The sequence below is a fragment of the Corapipo altera genome, unplaced genomic scaffold, assembly GCF_003945725.1.
Source record: "Corapipo altera isolate COAL_440 unplaced genomic scaffold, ASM394572v1 50, whole genome shotgun sequence".
Taxonomy (NCBI): Eukaryota; Metazoa; Chordata; class Aves; order Passeriformes; family Pipridae; genus Corapipo; species Corapipo altera.
The window spans coordinates 6477799-6499051 of record NW_020884889.1 but is presented as its reverse complement, the minus strand read 5'-3'; the positions used below and the strand labels follow the sequence as shown (position 1 = coordinate 6499051).

General features: G+C 53.0%; 1 protein-coding gene across 4 annotated transcripts in view; it reads left to right on the top strand.

Annotated features, from left to right (window-relative positions):
* The first annotated feature begins 2302 nt into the window (after nucleotides 1–2302).
* NTRK3 (neurotrophic receptor tyrosine kinase 3) overlaps nucleotides 2303–21253 on the top strand; it is a 208243-nt gene continuing 189292 nt past the window's right edge. For 2 of the 4 annotated variants that reach the window (XM_027644460.1, XM_027644462.1), the window contains exon 1: nucleotides 2792–3039. In XM_027644460.1, coding sequence (XP_027500261.1) covers nucleotides 2792–3039 — 248 coding nt within the window. Of the gene's footprint in view, nucleotides 2402–2489; nucleotides 3040–21253 lie in introns of those variants that run through there. The other 2 variants (XM_027644459.1, XM_027644458.1) reach the window with 2 other exon arrangements.

Here is a 21253-nt window from a genome sequence, read left to right as displayed (position 1 = left end):
TTGCAAGCAGAGTGCAAAGCTGGTAATTGCCTCAGGTTGCAGATGACCCTAAAGCCTCTCTAACTGGATTTGTTCTTCGTTAGCAGTTGTACTCTGCACCAGGCCAAGGGGTGATCCCACGCCCTGGGGGACAGAGGGACAAGGTGCTCCATTCCTGCAGCCCCCGTCAAGCAGTGCCACCCTGGCCCTTCCAGGTGACAGTGGCTTCCCCGAGGTCCTGGAGCTGGTCTGCCCAGAGGACAGCCTTGCTGTGCTGTGGGACTCCAGTCTGTCCCCAAGGTGGCTGTGTGCCCCCTGAACGTGTTCCCACTGTGACTGGCCCTGCAGTGACATGCCAGGGTGGGCTGATGGCCTCACACTGGTTTCACCTGTGACTGTGTGATTGATATCAATTACCAAGAAGAGTCTGTGACCTTGCACCAGCTCCAGGATAAAGGAAGCCCTGATCTCATCCTGGGCACTGGTTTTGCAGGTCGTGTGATATCCCTGTCCCCTGTGCTGCTGAGCCACAAGAATTACATCTCTCTCACATGGGTAGGGAAACTGAGGCAGGGAGTAGAAAATATGCCTAGCTGTTTTCCCCCCTGGTGACTCCATACAGGTGGCTGAGGATGGGAGCTGCTTCTCATGGGAGTGGGGAACTACCAACCCCCCCACCCCGTGCTCCTCTTCCTTGCAGTGCCAGGCACTTCAGTGATCTCTTTTGCTCCAAGTGTTTCACTTTGGTAATTCAGAAGCGGGTGGGGCTCAGAAGAAAACAGCCCTCGCACTTTGATGTTTATTCTCTAACCAAATGCTCCTGCTTCTCCTGGGGAGCCTTGGCAAGAGGAACCCTGCTGAAGCTGCCCGGCACCCCTGAAGACTCCATGGGAGCAGGACTGATGCTCCAGAATGTGCAGCCCCTTGCACATCATTGCCATTCCCAGGGCTTCTGATGTGGCTGGGCAGCAATGGGTGAGGACTTGCCCAAGTATGATCCCTGCTCGTCTCCCACTGGGATGGGCTCCCGGTGTGCATGGCTGTGGGCAGCTGCTCCCCGCTGAGAGGTGCCTGAATCCCAGTTGCAAACCCTCCCTGCAGCTGCTATTTATCCCCTCTTCCTTGCCCTCTCCCTTCTCTCCCCTTCTCCCCCACCCCCAGTCCAGTTGCCTCTTCTGGACTAGGATGATTCAGGGTGTGTAGCAGAGTTTGGAGCTGTTGGCTCAGCTCGTACTCTCTCTCCTCCCGTTGCAAAGCCCTGTACCTGGCAGAAGTAGACCCTTGAAATATTTGGAGTCCTACACCTGTAATTCCTCCGTTCACCCGTGCTCCTGCCTGCAGCACCATCCCTTTATCACTGTGTCTCTGTGCAGAGGAGCAGAGACATGAAACTATTGGGGAGAGGAGAAAAAAAAAAAAAGGCATGCAGAAAAGCGCTGTGGAAAAGCAGAGCAAATTAAGCAGAGCTCTGATCTGCTTGGGTTTGTGCTTGCCAAAAATGCACCATGCATCTTAATTCGCTCTGCTGTTCAGCTCGCACTCACTGCTCTCCTGATGCCATTTCGGCGCTCTGAGCTCAGCCTTTTCAACACTTCAGTCTTCCTCTTTCAGGATTTTTTTTTTTTTTTTTTGCATGTCTGATTGCAGAATCTGCTGCAGGAGGGAAGGGGGAAGCCAGGGGAGAGCGGACGGGAGCCCCGACCCTGAGTGCTCCTGCCTGCGCTTCCCGGCAGCCGGATGGGTCCCCGATGCATTTTTTTAGGGGGTGGGGGGTGCATCTTTTCTAGAAAGTCCTTCCTGGGTGCTCTCCAGTCGCTTTTTTCCCCACCCAGCCGTCTGATCTGCTTCTCGCCAGGATCCTCTCGCTAAAGAGGAAAAAAAAAAAAAGATTTAAATTGCTGTAATCCACACTGGCTTTTATTCTCTTCCAGTTCAGTTTAATCTCTCTTTCCTCTCCACCCTTATGTCCTGATTGGGGGGGGGGGGGGAACCCACCCAACAACCAAGCGAAAGGCAGCATCGTCCTCCAAAAGAGCTTGAGAAAACAGGAGCCGAGCCAGAGCCCCTCTGCTCTCCCCCACCACAAATTTAACCCCAGCTTCAACTTTTCTTCTGCTACCGGGGCTGAGCTGAGCTCCAGCAGTGCTGGGGTGGGTTTTTCCCCTCTCTCCCCCCTTCCTCCTACATTGATTTTAGAAGAGAGGGAGGGGGGTGGGGAATCCTTTTTATTGCGGAGTCCAGTTCTCTTTGCAAGCCTTCCTCCTTCTCTTCCTCCTCCTCCTCCTCCTCCTCTGCTTTTTGTGCCCACCGCAGCAGGGTTGGCCAGGCCGGGGGAGGGAAGCGATGAGAAGGGGAGATCGCCCCCTCCCCTCCCTCTGTCTGTTTTTTTTGCAGGTGTGTCAATTTTAATTCTGCCCAGTAGGTGGGACTTGGTGACTTTCGCACCGTTTTTGTTATTTATTTATTTCCCCGGCTGCTTCTCTCCCTCCCTCCCCTCCCATCCCTCCCTCCCCAGCCTCCCGTTGCGATCCTCCGGAGCGGCTGCGGGAGCGGCGGGCGGCCGGGCCGGCATGCATCCATCCCCGCCCGCGGCCGCGGCCGCTGCCCTAGCGGGAATTACAGCCTCTCCCAGCCAGCTGCCAGCATGATTTCATCTGCTGGAGGATTTTTGCATCTGATCGCTTGAGGTTTTGTTGTTGTTGTTTTTTTTTTTTCCTCCCTCTGTCTTTGTTTCCTTCCCCCTTTCCCCCCCTTCCCCTCCCTCCATCCCCCCTTTCCTCCTCCTCCTCTTTTTTAGAAGCAGCAATCGGAGATGGATGTCTCTCTTTGCCCTACCAAGTGCACTTTCTGGAGGGTATTTTTGCTCTGGAGCATTTGGGGAGACTATCTGCTTTCGGTGCTGGCTTGCCCTGCTAATTGTCTTTGCAGCAAGACAGACATCAATTGCAACAAGCCGGATGATGGGAACCTCTTCCCTCTCTTGGAAGGGCAGGATTCAGGCAGCAGCAATGGCAACACGAGCATCAATATCACGGACATCTCAAGGAACATCACTTCCATGTAAGTGGGGGTCCCCCGGGCTCCCCCTCCCGCGGCAGGGTGCGGGCTGGGTCGCCCGTGCGGGGCTCAGGTGCCCCCGGCGTCGCTGCGCTGTCTGGGCTCAGTCCGGCTCCCCGGGCAGAGGACGCAGATCCGGCTTTTCCCTTATTCCATCCCCACAAAAAAACATAAAAAGCCCAGCAACAGTTTGGCCAAGGCTTAAGAGGAATAAAGTAAATGAGATCTGATTCCTTAGCAGGAGAGAGAGCAGCAGGCAAAGATGCTAAAGCTGCTGCTTCCTTTAACTGTTTGCTTCTGCAAGGGGAGGGGGACGCTACAGCCACACATCGTCACATATTTACCCAAATTGGGAAAGAAAAGCAAGTTCTGAGCTGCTTTTCCCTTCTTGAGACTTTGGATCTTGTTAGAATGTCATTATTTTTTACATCCCCTCATCAGAAAATGCTCCCTTCCCTGAGTGTATCTGGGGATCTGCGGTTTCGCCTTTTTAATGGGAGGGGAAAAAAATAGGACAGTGAGATGTCCCTTAAGTAGTTTATTTAACTCGCATTGTTATAATTTTACAACTTGTCGTGGTGCTGCGATAGGATTTGTGCGTTTTCGGCTGGGGTGGTGGTGGTGGGGAGAAGCATCGGAGCAGAGAGATATTTTTAGTTGAGCACTTTGCGTTTGTTTGCATGCTTGTTTATCTGGAAAATCAACTTGAAGTTGCATTATCCTTGTTTGGAGAGGCAGTTAGCAAAGCCCATGTTAATCTCATCAGCGTGGAGTCGAGAAAGGAATATATTTCCTTCTCCTGAATCCATCATGTTCTGTGTGTGTGAAAAAAAAAAAATTCCTCATCGCTTCCAATCTCTGCTCTTTATTTTCCAGTACATTTTTGGGTGAGATGAACTCTGAGCCATTTCATTATTCTAATGCTAATTGAAATGTGAGCATTTAGGGAAATGTAGCCCCCAGAGCAAGTTGCCAGTGGGAGTTGAGGAGAGAAGAGGTGGAATCCTTTATTCTGACAGTTAAATGCAGCAAGGTTTGAAATGAGTAATGGAGGGTTATTTATTTATTTATTTTCCCCACCTCGATGGCACGGTTTCATGGAGGGAGAGGGCTTTGGGTCTCTTCCTGAGGCTGTTTTATTTGGTCACAGTGCAATTGCAGCAGAGCCATGGAGCAATTGCAGTGCCTCTTTTGCAGCTCTGCTTGTCACCTTTGCTGGATAAAGATGACGGGAGCTGCTTTTCCCGCTTGCTTACAGGTTCATGCGATGCCCAGGCAGGTTTTCAGCAGGTACCACTGACCCTGAACACCCAGCCCTGCCCTCCCCCTGCCAGCAACCCCCTTAAAAACCCAACAGGAATGGGGAAAGTAAGTGGGGAAAACTAATGCAATGCTCCCCTTCCAATTGCCCCATATTTATCCTGCGTCGTGGTGGTGGAGTGTTTTCTCTGCGATGCTGGAGGGATGAGGGTGATGCTGAGGAAGTCAGAGAAACTCGTGTTTTTTGCCTCTGCTCTCTGTTTGTTGTGGTTTAGTTTTAACTCTTTGGGGGCTGGGGAGCAGCAGGAAAGGCAGGGAAGGGTTTGGAAGCCACCAGCGTAAGTGTGCGTTGTCAGATGCACAGACACATCTGAACTGCTGGGAGAGGTAGTGTTACACGAGTCCTTTGTGCCCAGAAAATGTCTTTACTGATTTGAAATTGAAAAATGCTGATAAGCAGTTCATAAAAAGGAGAGGGGCAAAAAAAATGCCCAAAATGGACAACTCCAGAGACAAATATTGGGTATTTTTTTGAGAGATGCTTCTCTTAAGTTGGAGAAGGAGAAGAAGGTGCCAGTTTTGCTGGAATTTGTATGCATCTCTGCTACACACTGAGCAAAGCACATTCACTCACCCCCTGCATCGCTTCTGGCTCCACACCTTCCTCCTCAGGCTTTGAGGGGACTGAGGCACAGGACTGGGGTGAACCCCAAAATGTCATGGGGGTCTGAGACTGATCACGAGTGAAAACTTTCCCCAAGGGTCTGTGCTTCCTGGGAAGGCAGCAGTGGTTTGTAGGGGATGCTTATGGGAGCAGAGGGATGGTTTGTGTGGTGGGGATGCTTCCCAGCAAAGGAGTCACTGCTGGGATCCAGGGTTGAATCACTTTCATCCTCTTGTCTGGGAGACATCAGGTCCTGCACCCTTCCAGGCTGATGTCAGGCCTCTCCTTGACAGCCCTGACATCATGGGTGCTGGGGTGAGGGGTGCCTCGAAGCCCAGCCTGGTCATCGCTGAATCACTCCCGGCATGCGAGTCTGATTCAACTGGGCACTGAGCAGTGTTTCCTTCTGCTTGCCATGCTCACCGGGGGCTTGGCCTCCTTAGGCAGCTTACCTTGTTTGTGGACAGCTAGTGGGCAAAAACACCTTCTCCCACTGGGGTGGGGGGTGAGCAGGGGAGGCTCAGGGGATTTGATGCCCCTGATGGGTCCTCCCCATGGGCCCTGAGGAAGGTGGTGGTTGCTGCTCCATCTTGTTGCTGGTGAAAAAGCAGATGGAGTGTGGGGTGGTGAAACAACCCCGGGACCAAGCAGAGTCTTATTCATGTCCAAAAGACAGCTCAGCTTTGAAATTAGGGCTTGGGTGTTGCTGATGAAAGACTGCCAGAGCCCGTTCAGAGGGCTGGAAAAAGAAAACATTGTGAGCCATCTTGGAGGGCTTGTCCATCTTACCCACTTGAGCCAGGGCAAGACCTGGCTGGAGCTCCACTCCAGCTCACCCAAACCCAGCATTGAGGGCTAAGCCATCAGGAGCTTTGGGTTTTATCCCTTCTCAGCAGCTGATGAGAACCCCAAGGCAAGGACGACAGAAGAGGGACAGGAGACACCCAGCCTGTAGTGCTGCCCACAGAGGCTGGAAGGCAGGCCTGGGTGCCCACAGTGTGGTGCCCCTCCATCGAGCCTCCCATTGCACCCCTCAAATGAATGGCCTTTGCTTCAATTGCTGGTGCTTCTGGCTTCCCACCCATCCTCCTTTTGGTAAAAGTGGAGCAGTCAGGGCTGGGTGGCTCCTACTGTGGATGGGCTGGAGGGGATGGTGACACTCAACTTCCATGCAAATCCAGGCAGTGCCAGGTTAATGGTGAAGCAGGGAAAGGGCAGGAGGTGAGATGGAATAGGAGGTTGGATTGGCTGATTTCCCTCTGCCCTTTGCCAGCATGCCCAGAAGTTTACCCAATTTTGGATTGCATCCCTGGAGATGCGACTCTTCACGCAGATCCCTGTGGGAGCTGCCAGTGGTCCTGTCCAGCTGGGAGGCCACCTTGGACCTGGCTGAGATGGCTCCAATTTGGAGTCTCGATCTGTATTTCATCCTCCTGATTTTGGGAGAGGACACCATGGGCTAGGGGTATATCCATGCCATTGCTTTTCCTGGTGCAGCTGGGTGGCCTTTGCTGTGTCCCCAGCCGGGTGTGACTTAAGGAGATGCTCAAGCTCCCCCCAGTCCATCCTCACCCCTGTGATGTGGGGCTCCGTTCATTGCTAGACCTCCCTAAAAATACTGGACACACAGGGAGAACTTTGATCCTGGGGGATCCTGCAGCACAGGGCCCCTTGTACCCCTGTGCACTGAGCAGCTGGGGTCTTTGTCACTCTGGGTCCCCCACCATGGCACTGTGAGGGGCTGGCTGGCGCACGGGGAAGCCGGGCCCGGCTGTGCCGTGTGTCGGGGTGACGGTGGGTGCCGCGTGCCAGGGGTGGGCCGGGCCGGGGAGTTACCCTTCTGGCAGCGTGGGCAGCTCCTGCGTGCGCCGGCACCGTGCGTGGGGAAGGACAGACGGAGGAGTTTGCCATCTGGGCCTCCCTACTTCTCAGCTGTTGCTATGGCACTGGAGAGATGCTGCTAGGCAGGCGATGGTGGCCTGCGTTTGTCACCCCTGGGCTCCCTCAAGGTAGGGAGATGTCCCTGGCATATAAAACCTTGCTCCTTGCCCAGCCTCACCAGGGGAGGATGGGGATTCTTGTGGTAAAATAGCCTCCATGGGTGGATTTTCAGGGTGTATATGTGCAGTTCGTAGCTGCTTTCAACAAGGTGACATGAATTCAGAGCAACCCAAGGGGAGGTGGCTTATTCTGGAGCACTGTGGGGTGCAGGATTTTGGGGTTTCGCAGGGCGACGAGGAAGCATCTTGCCCCTTTCCATGGACAAGAAGAGCATCCTCATTCTTTCCTTTTGGGCTGTCCCACCAGCCCACGGCAGCATCCGCTCCATGCCGTGGGCCTGGCCGGGGGTGGGAGAGCCACGTCAGAGCTGGGTGCTGTGGGGGGGAGCGGCAGCGCAGCCCCCACTCGCTGCGCGGGAGCCGGGAGCATGTGGAGAGGGGGAGAGCGAGGGGGTGCTCAGAGCAGCAGCACCCTTTCAGTACTGGTGCGGGGAGAGCTGAGGCACCAGTAATGCTCCTGTGTGCCTGCATCTGGGAAGGAGGGGAGAGAGAAAGGGCAGGCATCTTCCTGGAAGGGCCAGAGGGAGCAGGACTTGCTTTGGTGACCCAAACAGCTGAGAAAAGGCCTCCTGTGATGCTCAAGGTAGTGACTACTCTGCTTCAGACAACAGGCACAAACTTTTCCTCTCTCTGTGAATCTACTTCTCTCCAGAGATGAAGGGCTCTGCATTCCCAAAGCCTCCCATCTCCAGAGGCTTTGGCTGCTGCAGAGGCCATTCAAAAGGTCTCTAATGCCATCCAGCTTGGATTTTCTGGGCTCTTGTTCATGCAGAGCAGCTGTCCTGAAGGATGTTAAGATGGGAGAGGTGGGTGCAGCACAAGGCTGTGGGGACAGAAGAGGGTCCAGAGATGTTTGGGACAAAGAGGTGGGCTGACATGTATGGTCTTGATACTCTAGAGATGACTTAAGTCAGGAGCACTGTAACCTCCATATCCTTCCCCTTTTTTGTGAGCTGGCTATTGGTTCCTTGCCCTGCTCTTGTGGTCTTTCTCTCTGCTGACCAGTCCTGGAGAGAAGCACTTTCCTGGCACAGGTGATGTCAGGTATTTCTCCAAGAAGGAGACAATTTTGGTGACTGCCAGGACTTCACAGACTTTTTCTGAACCAAACATGGGCCCTGAACTGCTGCTGGGACAGGAGCAGCTGGTGACCCAGATGGTTTCAGGGTGCATGTGACATCTCTCCAACCCTCATGTCCTGCAGCGTTCGAGGAGGTCTAAGTCAGCTCTGCCTGTTGGCTTGTCTCCTTGGGATTGGAGAGGTGAGATGAAGATGCTTCAGGACTACCTATTCCTCCTGGTAGTAGGAGGAAGAAGAAGAGAGTGAAGAAGGACCTGCATGCTGCCCTTAGAGGCTCAGAGATGTGTTGCCCCTGGTTAGTGGCTTCTGTAGAGCTCTGTTAGGAAAAGATCTCTGGGTATGCTCCACCCCATCAGCTCACCCCTGTGAAGGTGACACCTTCATGTGCTTTGGAATGAGGCTGTTTGAGGTCTCCCAAAGGGCTGTGACCATCCATGCACCCAGAAATGCCAGGCTCTTTCAGTGCACCCCCCAGACCGTCCATGAGATGTCCCATGGGGTCACCCCTGGGGAGCCCTGCAGGTAGATAGTGCAATGCTTTCCGGTGCCACCCTGGCATACCAGCCTGTCCTGTTCAATGGAGTGCCCCTGCTTGGTGTTACCCATAAGTTTATGGCTGGATTTGGTGCATCCCACTTAGGGAAGAACCAACCCCCTAAGCCTGCCAGGCTTCCAAAGGTAAATGATAGTGCTTGTAACTTACTGTGTTGTTTACCAGGCACTCTGTAATAGCAATAGTTTTGTGGTTTCTGCAGTGGGGGGTTTGATAGGTTGTGTAGGTGCCTTCTAAGCAGGTGTGTTTGACAGCAGCCTGTGGGCTCTGGTCTCCCCTGAATTCTCTTGCTCTTCCATCTGCACCGAGGGATGAACAACAAAACTGTCATCAAGGAGGTGCTGTGGGGTGAATTTCTTGCTCAGAGGCTGCAGTTTGTGGAGTGGTTGGATATCACAGCACTTTGTGCCCCTCATGTGGAGATGAGGACCCAGCAACCTGCTCACCTCACCCCATGCTCCAGGTCCACTAGGACCACGCACACAGCACCAGGACCACGGCTGCACCAGGCTGTTCCCGTTATCCCGCAGCAAGGAGACACTCGAGACTGAGGCTGTTGGTGCGGGAGCGCTGGCAAAGGAGCATCCCCGTGGATGCGCCGTAACGCCCGGCCGAGCCTCCGCCCTGCTCCGCTCTGGAGCCCGGCTCAGCCCCGGCTCCCTCTGCCCGGCGCATCCCGGCTCAGCCGCTCCGCTATTCCCGTCTAAAGGTGGCTGTGCCGCTAGAGGGCAAGCGGCAGCGCCAGACAGCCCGGCTCCGGGATGCGGGATGCGCGGATTTCGCGGGATTCGCGGGCACGGCCGGGATGGAGCCGCACCGGGGCGGCGCGGAGTGCGAGAGCGCCGAGGGCTGCGAGGGCTCGGCGGTCAGGTCACCGCTTGCTTGCTGTCGCACTGAAGGGCCTTTTCTCCCGGCGCCCATGTTGCTGAACCTCTCTTGGGCTGCTCCCTAACTTGGCATCCCAATCCCTGTCAGTATCGGATGGCCCTTGGGGATCTGAGTGGGTTACTGGGACAGGGTTTTCTTTGCTGTGCTGCAGCGGGAGGATGTGGTCAGCGCACCCCCAGGTACCCATAGCTCTTACACCAGTGCTGCAAGTGATGCAGCTCCAGCCTGTCTGTGAATTGAAGTGATTTGCAGCTTTTTGGAAGGTATTGACCCAACCAAAGCGGGTCACTGAGAAGGTGTTTCTGGGCAAGAGGTGCCTGATCCGGGTGGTGAGCTGCCATCTGGGACCAGCTTCTGGATGTGGATGTTCTACAAGGAAGACCCTAAGAGTTCTCATCATTTTAATGATGGGGAAACTGAGGCACAGAGCAGTGGTACAGCTGGCCTGCAGGATGCAGAGTGGGGATGGGAACCCTTCAGCCCAGCACCAGCCAGGGTTTAGGGAGAGGTCAAGCATGGAGGGAGGGATAAACAAGGCTGTTCTATTGGCCCTGTTATATTTAGTAGACATGAGAGAAGTTCATGGAGAAATCCTGGAGGTAGAGGCAAGAGGGCACAGGCTGAGAGCTGTCTCTGGAGGCTTCCAAAGTAGGGGCAATGCATTTTGCTCCTCTGATTAACCCTCTGCACAGGTTGGGTGAAGATTGGAGGGCTAAAGAGGCCACATGTCCTTCCCCAAGGGAGGAAGGCTGAGAAGAGCCTGGTCTGAGATAGAGCAAGGGCGAGTGGGGGCAGGAAGATGCAGGATCCTCCATGTGCAGTTCCTGGAGATATCTCATCCTTCCTTTCAGCTGGGCCAAAGGTGGACTGGTTATTTCCCTGCTGGCTGTTGCCAGGTGCTGTCAGCGTGATGGAAGGGCTGTGACACCCAGTGGTCCCACAATGCAACAGCAAATGGGCCCCCAGTGTCATAGCAGGGGTGACATTTGGTTGGATGTGGTTGTGTGTTGGGCGTGGGTTATGAACGTGGGTTTAGAGCTGTGATACTGCTCTGGGACTGGACTTTAGCTCAAGAAAGGGAGACTAAAGTCTCTCTGAACTCCCTTTGGAAGGCTCTCTTTGGAGTCAGTGCCCAGCCAGCAGGGCTACTCCACCAACCCTGCTCTGTTGTGTCCTTGTGCATCCCCACCCTGATTCCACATCCCATGGGACTGGGGGTCCTGTCCTGTTCCCCTCTGTGTAAGACCTTGCCCCTGCATGCCTGGAAGAGTAGCACCAGGAAAATATGTGCTGTATTTTTAGCTTGTTTTCATGTGCTATAGCAGTTGAGGAGCTGAAGGAGAAGCCATAACCATGTCTACATCCAGCTTTCCTCCAGCTGCCACCCAGTGCTTTGGTATAGTAGATAATGAAGACTGATAGTGACCATCCCCTTCCTCTACCCCCCTCCAGCATGTGACATAACCCCCACCTTCCCCTTCTCCCAGCTTTTGTCTGCCTAAACAGAATGAAATTTGCCTTTTTAATCAAAAACAAAAGTCCCAGTGGTGGAGCAGAGAGGTCAGGAAGGATTCCCAAGGGAGTGTGATGGTGTGACAGCACAGATGTGTGACTCAGGGTACTTGTTCTTGACTATGGTGCTTGTTGCAGTGACAACTAAGCAGTCTTGGGATCCCAGGGAGTGATTCAGGGAGATGCTGAGCCCAAGTGCAATTCCCCACACAGCCTCTTCCCTGCAGCTCTCCTACAGCTCTGTGCTGGGGAGGGGACAGGGCTCTGGTGCTTTTGCTGGCTCCCTGTACTGTCCCTGGAGGACTGAGAAGTGGGTAGGAGCAGATGTGAGCATGGTGAAGCCCCCATCTTCCTGGGTTGTGCAAGGCTGTCCCTTAACTAGCTCTCACCAGGAGGTTCCCACTAAGAAATGTTAATGTGGAAATGCTCAAACAGATGCTGGTAATCTGAGTGCTGCTGAGGACCCTGCATGCTCAGGGCTTTACCAGGATAAATTAGGATCACGAGTGCTCAGCTGAGCCACAGAGATGCCAGGCTCTCACTCCTGACCCTGCCGGGACACGAAGCCACATGGGGGAGAGCTCGGGTGCCTGCAGCTGCTGACTTTCCTTTTGCTTCTGGAGCAGCTCTGGCCTCATCCCCCATCCCATGCTCTCCATGGAAATGCCATTCAGTGACCTGGGCTGGGAACAAGGAGTCTTGGCTCTCCAGTCTGTGATCCAGCTGTGCAAATGCTCCCTTGGACTGCCTGTCCCCCTCCTGTCTGCTTCTAACACAGGCACACAAGGCCAGCTTGGGCATCCCTCATGTCCATCCCTGTACAGATGGGATTGCCTCTGGGGAGCTCTGTGACTTGTGTGACTGGAAAAAATTCTCTTGTCCTCCAAAACTCTTGCCACCAGGATGTGACTGGTATTCCTGGGGCAGTGATGTGGGTCCTGGCTTTGTCTGTCTCTTGCCTTGTCTGTGCTCTCCCAGCCAAAATATATCTCAGAAAAAGTAAGGTGAAAGCCACCAAATCACTTAGTGGCTGCTGCTGAGCAGCTTGTGGAGCAAGCAAAGTTCAGTGGGACACAGGGTCAAGGATGCTGCACGTTCCCAGCTTCTCAGTCTGCCAAGAGCATCCCTTCCTCCTGCGGCGCTCTCTGTGCCAATTCAGAGAAGCTGAATGTTACTGGGGACTGTTTCCTAGTTTGAGCCTCACAGGGGCTCTGAACACATCCCTGCTGCCAAACATCTCACAGGCTGTCCCAGGCTCTGCAGGGGAGAGGGCAGAGTAGCACAGAGCCAGATCAGGGTTAGAGCAGCTCCCTTGGGAAGCACTGTGCTCCTCATTTCAGGTTGGAGCAGATACTGAGGAGTATTCTTGGGAGCATCATAGCAAAGCCTGAGCCAGAGGACTGCATGCAGGGCACCCATGTGGTGCAGGGTTGCTGCTTGGGCAGGGAGGGGGCCTCTACAGCAGGGAGCTCTGCAGGGCTGGCACACCAGGGGTTAATGGTAAGGTGCGTGATACAGCTGGAGCGGATTTGGGAGAGGCAGAGCCTAATGAGGCTGAAGAGGTATCAGGTGGGAGAGCTGAGGTGTGGGGTTGGTTGGGGTTTGTGTGTGAGGGAGGCAGCAGTTGCTGTTCCTTACAAGATGCTGCAGTGGTGGTTTTGAGAAGAGGACCTGGAATGGGGGTGCTTTCAGGTAGGAAGCTGTGTGGGTTGCTTGCCCTGGCTCCAGGCAGAGGGGAGGGATGTGGGTATCTGTAGCTGGTTGCTGGAGCAGCCCTGGCTGCCTGCATGGTGGTGGGCTGTGTGATGTGTATTGGTGTCTGTTGTTGTGTCCCTACAGTGTTTTGTGGGTTGATCCTCTGGCCCTTGAGAGCACAACCCCTTGGCTCCTTGGTTGTAGCTGAGATCCCATCTCAGGGCCAAGAGGCACCTTTCTGGGCAAGCCTGGCTGGAAATCGTCTTCTCTGTGCCTTGCCCTGTTTGTGCTCTCCTTCAGGACTTGATGGCTGAAGTGCTTGGTGCTCCCAGCCTGGGCTGTGCCTGGTGTTGCTTGGTGTTGCAGATAAGCCCTCCCTTCCAGGAAGGATGGTGGTGGGATTCTCAGGCTTTGCCCTAGGCTTGTCCGAGACCCAGGCAGACTGCCCAGCACCCAGCGTGCTGTGGGCTGCCCTGGCCCCGAGGGAAGGATCCTTGCCTTCCAAAAGCCACGGATAACGTAGATTTATTTATTCAGAGACTTAATTAGCATCTTTAAATATTAAATAGTAAACAAACTGCGTCTAGTGGGATCAACATTTACAAGCAGGGATTTCTATTTTTTTTTTCCCTCTCTGGGACATGCACTTTTTTTTTAAGTGTTTGGGGAGGAGCAGCTGTGTGTGGACTCTGGTTGATGGGAGAGGGCTGGACCCATAGCTCTGCTCACGAAGGAGGGGAAGAAGACAGGGATGAAGGGGCAGAAGGACTGGGTAAAAATGAGGCAGACAAGCAGGAGTGTGTGCTTTGAGCATTGATGTAGAGGAATTGCAGAGCCTAGTGCCGAATTTTGGCACTTCCCTGCAGGATGTGCCATTCCCTCCTGCCCAGGCAGGTGGAAGTGGACAGGCAGGAGATGGAGGTTCCTGCCTCAGCACAGCTAATTGCAGTCAAAAGGTGGTGGTCCCTGCAAGGGGAGGTGGTTTGCAGCTGATCTGCATCCTATTATCTCTGCAAATGGAGGCCTGCCTGGTAGCGGATTACACTGGGGGTTATTTATTGGCAAAGCACTGTACAGTTTTAATTTTTCCTTTTTGCTTATTCAGGCTTTAGCTCCAGAGGAAAATAGCCTGGGGTGGCTTTGAAATGGATTCTCTCTGCCCCATTAACTTATTCAGTGAGTTTAATGGGCCTTTTTTTCTCTGAGCCTTGAAGCCATCATTAAAAGGCAGAGATTTATAAAAGCAAAGATACTCCTGAGCTTTAGTCAAACTTTGGGGGAGTGGGAGGGGGGCAATAGTGTTGCTGCTGTTTATGGTTCTGATGAAGATGTGAGTTGGGTGCTGCTATTGTGCCTCTCTGGAAGTTTTATGTGGATAAGAGAACCAGCTTGCTTGGGATGTTGCCCTGCTGCTGCCCTTGTGCCTCTGCTGAGGAGCTGTGGGATCAGCTGGGCTGTGCTGGGGCTGAGTCCTCACCTGTCAGCAATGGGATGTTATCTGGGCTCCTACACCTTGGGTTATGGTTCAGTGTGACTTGTAACCTGTCTGTGCTGCCAAGCTGTATCTCTTCAGGCTGAAAGAGAGAAACTTTTTCTCTTATTTTGTGTAGGATGCTCACAACTTTATTTTCATCTTGTTTATGGCATGCCAGGGCTGGGCAGTGCTCAATGCTTTCATGGGTGTTTGTGGCCAGTGATTGGAGCTGTTCCTCTCCTTCCCTCTCTCTGCTAGTGGCACCTGTCCAATTGCACCCCTGTGCTGAGCAACCCAGTATTGCAAGAAATTGGGTGTCCCCTGCAGGAATTGCACTTGTTTAGCATGTGGCCTCCTATATCTGTTGCAAAATAGGGAAGTGCCTGAAGAAGGAGACTGAGATAAAATGTCTGAGTGAATTTCCTCTTTTTTTGGCTCTTCTAGGACCAGCCTTTCCAGCTTTTGTTTGGGGAGGAAATGTAGGATCATGCAAGGTGTGGGTTGACATGTCACCTCGGGGCACCCTCATGCTGGCATGGCTGAAGGTTTGGTCCCCAGGCCATGATGTGCTGCAAACCTCAATTCTGGATGGGCAGCCTTCAGCTTGTACCACTGAGGGGAAGCAGTGGCGGGGAAGAGCTGGGAATGGCAGAGTGTCCTGGCTCACTCCCAAACGTTAAGTGTCCTCCTGGGGTGGCAGAGGCCAGTCACAGTGTGTTCCAAAGGGAGGATGTCACAACGTGGTGGAGTTTCTGTGCTGGGACAACTTTTCCTATATATTTCTTTACTCATTTTCCTTCACATGCGGTTGTTCAGGCTGACCCCTGGCAGTGTGAGCAGGTGTGTGTCTCTGTGCCCAGCCTGGCACATGCCAGCTCAGGGATGCTGCTAGTGTGAACCTGGGCAGGGAGGTGTGTGACAGCTGGAGACCCAAACGTGCTGCCACCCATTGTGTGCATGAGTGTGTCCCCCTCAGCCCTGGTGCAGTTCAGGAGTGGGAGAGGGAGAGGACCTGCCTGCCCAAACCAGTGTGTTCAGGGGTGCATGTGGGGGGGGGGGGGGGGGCCCCAGTTCCTGGCCCCCGCTGGGCGCCAGGGGCGTCTGGAAAATGGGACTGGAGAGTGGGTGATGTGACTTGTGTGTGTTTGTGATGGTGGCCCTGGGGCTGGCTCACCTGCCCCGCTGTGGGATGGAGGGACAGCATTCCATGATCCCTGCCTGCCCATCACCAGCCCGGCAGCCCCATCCTGGGCGGTGGCAAAGAGTCTTGGCACTGGGAGAAACGCTGCCTTTCTACCAGCTGATGGGCTGGACCAGACTTTGGTGGGGAGGGACTGTGGGGCTTGCCAGGAGGCAGGAAGGGCCTCCAGCTCCAGGAGGAGATGTCTGAGGGTTTGTTGTTTGTAGCCTACCTGGAGGCATCGACCACCAAGCCTGGCCTTGGAACACCGCCTCAGGGCAGTGGTGTGACAGGGACACACTAGAATGACCCTGAGGGTGCCATAGCCAAGCAGAAACCATCTGCAGCATGCAGCCATGCTGGGGCAGGGATGGTTCCCCGTGATGGCCTGTCTGTGACCTCCAGAGCAAGGGGGAGGCTCCTTGCAGATCCATCAGCTCCTGTATCCCTCCCCAGGTCACAGCGGTCAGGAGAAGGAGATGCTCACTTCCTAATAAACACCCATAAAATGCATTTCTCCCCTGCCCCTGTAAATCCCGACCTCTGTGCTACCTGCTGTGTAAATTGCTGCTGACCCTGTAAATCACCTTCTGCTTTGCTCTGCCTTCCTTGAATCCAGCCCTTGCTTGTAAATCCTCCATCCCCATTAGTTTTCCTCTGGCGACCCCCTTGCTCTGCCTGTGCTGTAAATTCTGAGGTCTGGTGAGGCTGGGGGAATGGAGGGTGGGTGCAGTGATGGGGTGAAGGAGGGGATCCATCCCAAGATGGGTTAATCCCTCCCGACAGCTCCCCATGGACTCACTTGCCAGTGGGAGCTGGTGGAGGACATTCTGCCCGGCTGCCTGTGGGGAAGGTCATCCTTGTGCTGGAAGCAGGGCTGGGCTGTCATCTTCAGCTGGGCTGCAGCCAGCTGGCTGTAAACTGGAGGGTGTTGGTATCCCAGCCCTTAGGAGGGCTCCTGGAGAGGCCTGCTCCCCCAGGACATGTTTCTGAGATGTAAAAATAGCCAGAGTAAAGAGAAAATCTCCCTTTATCCCTTGAGTGCTCAGGGTCATGCTGTAGCTTAGCTTCACCATGCCCCGTGTAAGCTCTCTTCAGTGAGCAGTGAAGGAGCTGCAGGCAGGAGAGGTCCCTTGTGTAATGGACAACCATCACCTGGGCTTCTGCTGGATGCTTGTGTCCTGTTTGAAAGTCCTGAGTTACTGAGATGACCCTGCTATGGTTTTTTTCCCCTTATGATGATGCTGGGACTGCATGTAGGAGCTGAGGCAAGGAATCTGGCCTGATGGAGATGTAGGAAGCCAAGCATGGGGGCATCAGTTCAGTGCCACAACCTGGGCATGCTGGGCTGTGCCAGGGTGTGCAAGGGGAGGTGCCATAAAGACTGCCAGTCTTTATGGGAAAGGCTATGGCTGGAGCTTGTGGCTTGTTCTTGATGCAGTGCTGCTGCTTTGCTGTGGCTGGATGGGGTGTTCCAAGGGTGTGCACTCACCTGGCACCCAGGCAGGGTGTTATTTGGTGTACAAATTACTGAGCCTTTCTAAGTCTCAGTGGGCAGAAACTGATGACACTCCAACACAGCTGCCTTTTTCCTCCTAATGAGCAGCAATGATCATTATCCTGAAATGCACGAGTGGCTCTGCCCTGCTCCCATGGAGGTCAGTGAAGCACACAGCAGTGGATGCACAGCCTGAGCCACAGTGGGGTCACCCATGGGAGTGTTTTGGGATGGTGCTGTCTGAAAAGCTGCTGTGGGCACACAGGGTTTAGAGGGTTCTACTTGGCTCCCTGGGGAGGAAGATTCTGCAGGAGATCTGAGTGCCTTCTGATGTGGCTTTTTGAGTGCCCTAATCCTCAATGTATGAGTGGAAAGCTGGGGTACTAGCCTAGGGTAGGGGATTGCAGCCTTTCCTGACCTTTCTCTGCAAGCCTCAAGCTCGAGTGGTTCAGGGTTTGGTTTATAGTAGTGCTGGCCATAACTCAGCATGGGCCATGTATGTCCTCTAGAAAGGCACCGACCCATGTCACTTGCAGCTCAACTCTGCCTGATCGCCCAGAGTGGGGTTGGCAGAAGATTTGCAAGAAAAACATAGTGATGCTCTGGGATGGCTGATTCAGGCATTATTATTAACTGTTGTTGATGCTCTGCTATGAACCTGAGCTTGACCCAACTGGGTGTTTCCTTTAGAGCTTTCTCCTGCTGCCAAACATCCCCCTCCTTTTTTTTTTTTTATCAGTATCTCTTCTGTATCTTCTGTCTGAGTTGTGTATTAGCACTGGGCTTATGATGCTGCTGTGGTCTGGCTTTGGGAGGAGGATGGAGGAGAAGATGTGTACAGTGAGAGCACAGGGATGCTAACAGCAGTGGGAAGGCAGGGGGCAGCGGAGGAGAGCAGAGGCAGATTTTCAAAATCCATATAAATAGCAAAAATAAATTTCCAGCAAATGCTTCCAGTCCTGCAGTATTAAGAAAGTGAAGCACTAGAGGATAAGGAAAGCATGAGCAATAACAGCAGGGATTTAGAAAGAATAAATCTTGCCAGACAAACCTGATTGCTTTTTCTTTTTGATGGAATCGCAAAATTAGTGGCTGAGCGGAACGTGGAAATCCTAATATATTTGGATTTAGCAAAGCATTTGATATAGTGTCTCACCAAATCTTACTCTCAAAATTAGTTCAGTTTGCCTTGGATACAACGCTGCCAAATGGACTGAGAACTGGCTTAGAGCCCTAAACTAATAGCGAATGGCTGTGTTTGTGGAGAGGGGGAGCTGTGAGAGCAGAGCTATGACCTGGCTATTCTTACTGGAAAAAAAAAAAACCCCAAAAAGGAAAACCCAAAACAACATAAACCCACCAAAATAAAAATTAAAAAAAATATCCAGAATGTGGCCTCAGTTTGAGGCACCCTATTATGGGAATATTGACAAACTGGAGAGAGTTCAGAAGCAAACAAAGAGGGGGCGGGGGGGGGGGGGGAATCATCAGAGGGGTCAGATTACCCTTGGAGGGAGGCTGGGGACTGAGAAAGTTCCAGGGCTGGAGGCATTTTGAGGAGGAGCAGGTGGTGGCTGTTGGGGCTGGGATGAATATTCGGGCTGTTGTTGGGACCTGGCATCGAGCACCTCAGCGCCTTCGCCCCCGCGCAGCAGAGACTCGCTGAGCTGCCCATTTCACGGCCCTTTCCAGATATTATCAAATAGGCAGGGGAGAATATTCACCGTGACTGTCAGAAAGAACATCCCTGACTGAGGGAGCTGGGCACGTTTCCTCAGGGAAAATCTTGAGTCTTGGAGCAAGCATGAGATGGCCCTGGGTGATTTCGGTCAGCAGATGGGGATTTGTTATGGGTTTGGATGGGAAGCCAAAGGTGGTTGTAGCTGCCTTGAGGTGCTGCCTCCTGCAATATTTATCTGCACCTCACAGGCATTTATTTATCATCAGGGAAAAGGCTGCAAAACTGCTGGTGACAGCTGGAGTGCAGATGTGTCCCCAAGGGAGGGTGTCCAAGTCCCTTCATGTCTAAAAGCTTCTGGAAATGTGGTGGTCCCCTGGTCACTTTGCAGGGGTAGGACATGGTAGCTTGGTGCCACTCACAGGATTTTATATGAGGAGTTGCCTGTACAAGTAGGGAAGGATGAGGTTTTCCAGCAAGTTCGTCCATGAAGGTGTCTGTCCAGCATGCTGATCTCTAGGAGTCCTTCAGCACTCATTTGGAGCCTGGAAGTGATGCTGAATGTGTGGAGGCTCTTGGCATAACTGCAGTGTTCCCACAAGTTGAGGAAACGTGTCTATCAGTGATGGCTGTTCTGAGTGCTACCAGGGCTGTTACCCCCCACTGCCAGTGGGATGGCTTGGTTGAGCCGGGTTTTCCATTTGCCCTTTAAAACAAATCTGTGCCTTTTGATGCAAATGCAGAGAAACTTTCAGTATGGAAACGATAGCTTGCTAGAGAAGTTGCTTTGCATAGGGAGCAGCTACCTTTGTGAGCCAGCATGGTGGGTCAGGAATTATCTGGGTTGAATCAGAGTTAGGGAGAAAGCCATGGAGCAGAGCTATGAAGGGTTCCTAGAAGATGGGTTGGCTTTGTTTTGGTGTTCTGATATCCCTGGGAGAGCACAGGGTTTCTTCACCCCTGCATGGTCCTTGAAGTGATTCCCTCCTTTTGCGTTTCTTCCTGCCCTGGGCTGAGCCTGCTGAAGGGGGGTGGGATGGGGATGAACCAGGCAAAGTTTGGGAGGTATTTTTAGCTGTTCTAATTGTGGCAAATAAATGCCATTCTTACTTGTTGAGATTGAGCTATGGCTAAATCACAACTAGTTCTAATGATGATAATTACCGGATTTCAATATTTATAGAAACGGGTGCTTCCTTCGTATTGGCAGATGCTGCTGTGCTCTCACCTTCACAGATCGAAACCTTGGCTCATTATTGCTGCACCTATTTATTTACTTGCACATATTTTAACCCACAGATGGCAACATATGAGAGATCTGAAAAGATGTGGGCCTGCCAGGGATGCTGCAGTCTTTGGGCAGAAGTTGCAGCGTGGATAGGGAATCATCTTCTGAGGGCCTGTGTGTTGGATTCTTGATTTATTTTATTTTATTTTTTTTTTGGGAACTCTTGAGAGATGTTCTCAGGGCTGCAAGCTTGCCTGGTTCTGCCAGGGCCTTAGCCCCCAAAGGGTGGATGTGGCTGTGCATATTTTTGTATGCGTTAGTGCGGTGGATGCTGCCTCTGACTGCCGTGTGTGCACCGACACACGTACACGCTGTAACTGGGACAGAGCTTAAAGGTGAGGCAGCACGAATGGCTCAAGTCCTGTGACGCTGGACCTAGAGGAGCTTGTGGAAAGGGCTCTGGGAAGTTCCTGCCTGCAGCAGCAGCAGCTTTGGAATGTCTTGATTTAGCAACATCCCTCTCCAGTCTGGTACTGCAGAAGGGGAGGCACCTTTAGGAGCATATGGGTGCAGAGCCATGTTCCCATCCCCTAAGCCTGGATGAACGTGCAGCTGCCCCTGGGCTGTATCAAACCAGCCCTCTGGGTTGATCCCAGCCTGCAGATCCTCACCAATATCCAGACCTGTACACCCATCAGGTCTGAGACTCCCTCCTTGAGCAAGGTGTAGAAAAGATTCACTTATTCAATTTGCTATCTCTCCAGTGCCACATAAGCTGTATTGATAAATTAATCTTATATTGTTGTGACTAAACAGCCCTGCAATTTTTTACACTGTGCAGTCTAATCTGTCTTGACAGCTGTATCATTAGTTTATATTCGTTGTAATCTTATTCACTGTGTTGGCTGTGGGGAGTTTTTATCTGAGGCGCTGTGCTGCTGTGCAGGCGATGGGCACAGCTGGTGGCTCTCTGGGCATCTCGGGGTGCTGTGGGGTGCAGCTGGGTGCACACAGGCAGCCATCTGGGTGCCCTCCCCAGAAACCAGCCCCAAAATGCTGCTCTGCTCCCTAATAGCAGAATCTTCTTGGTAGCAGCATCCTCAGGGCTGACCAGGCCTCACCAAGGTGTCTGTGTTGCTGAGGTTTTGATGGGGACCTCCAGGTTGGGGTAAAGACAGTGAAAATGTGGATGTTGGAGGAATTGCATCTTAACACATCCTGAAAGTTTTACTGTGTGATGAGAGATAAGTTGTTTACTTGATCTGTGTTTTAGTTTTCTGTGGTTTCTGCTCCATTGCTGAGATTGCTTCTGGGTCACAGGGAATAAAGGAAATGTGGGAACTGGGACTGCACAGTCTGTCACCCAGGCCTTTGGAGATGTTGCATGAGGGATGGTGATATGTACTGGCTTAGTGTTGAGGTGGCGGTGCCACAGAGTCACAGATG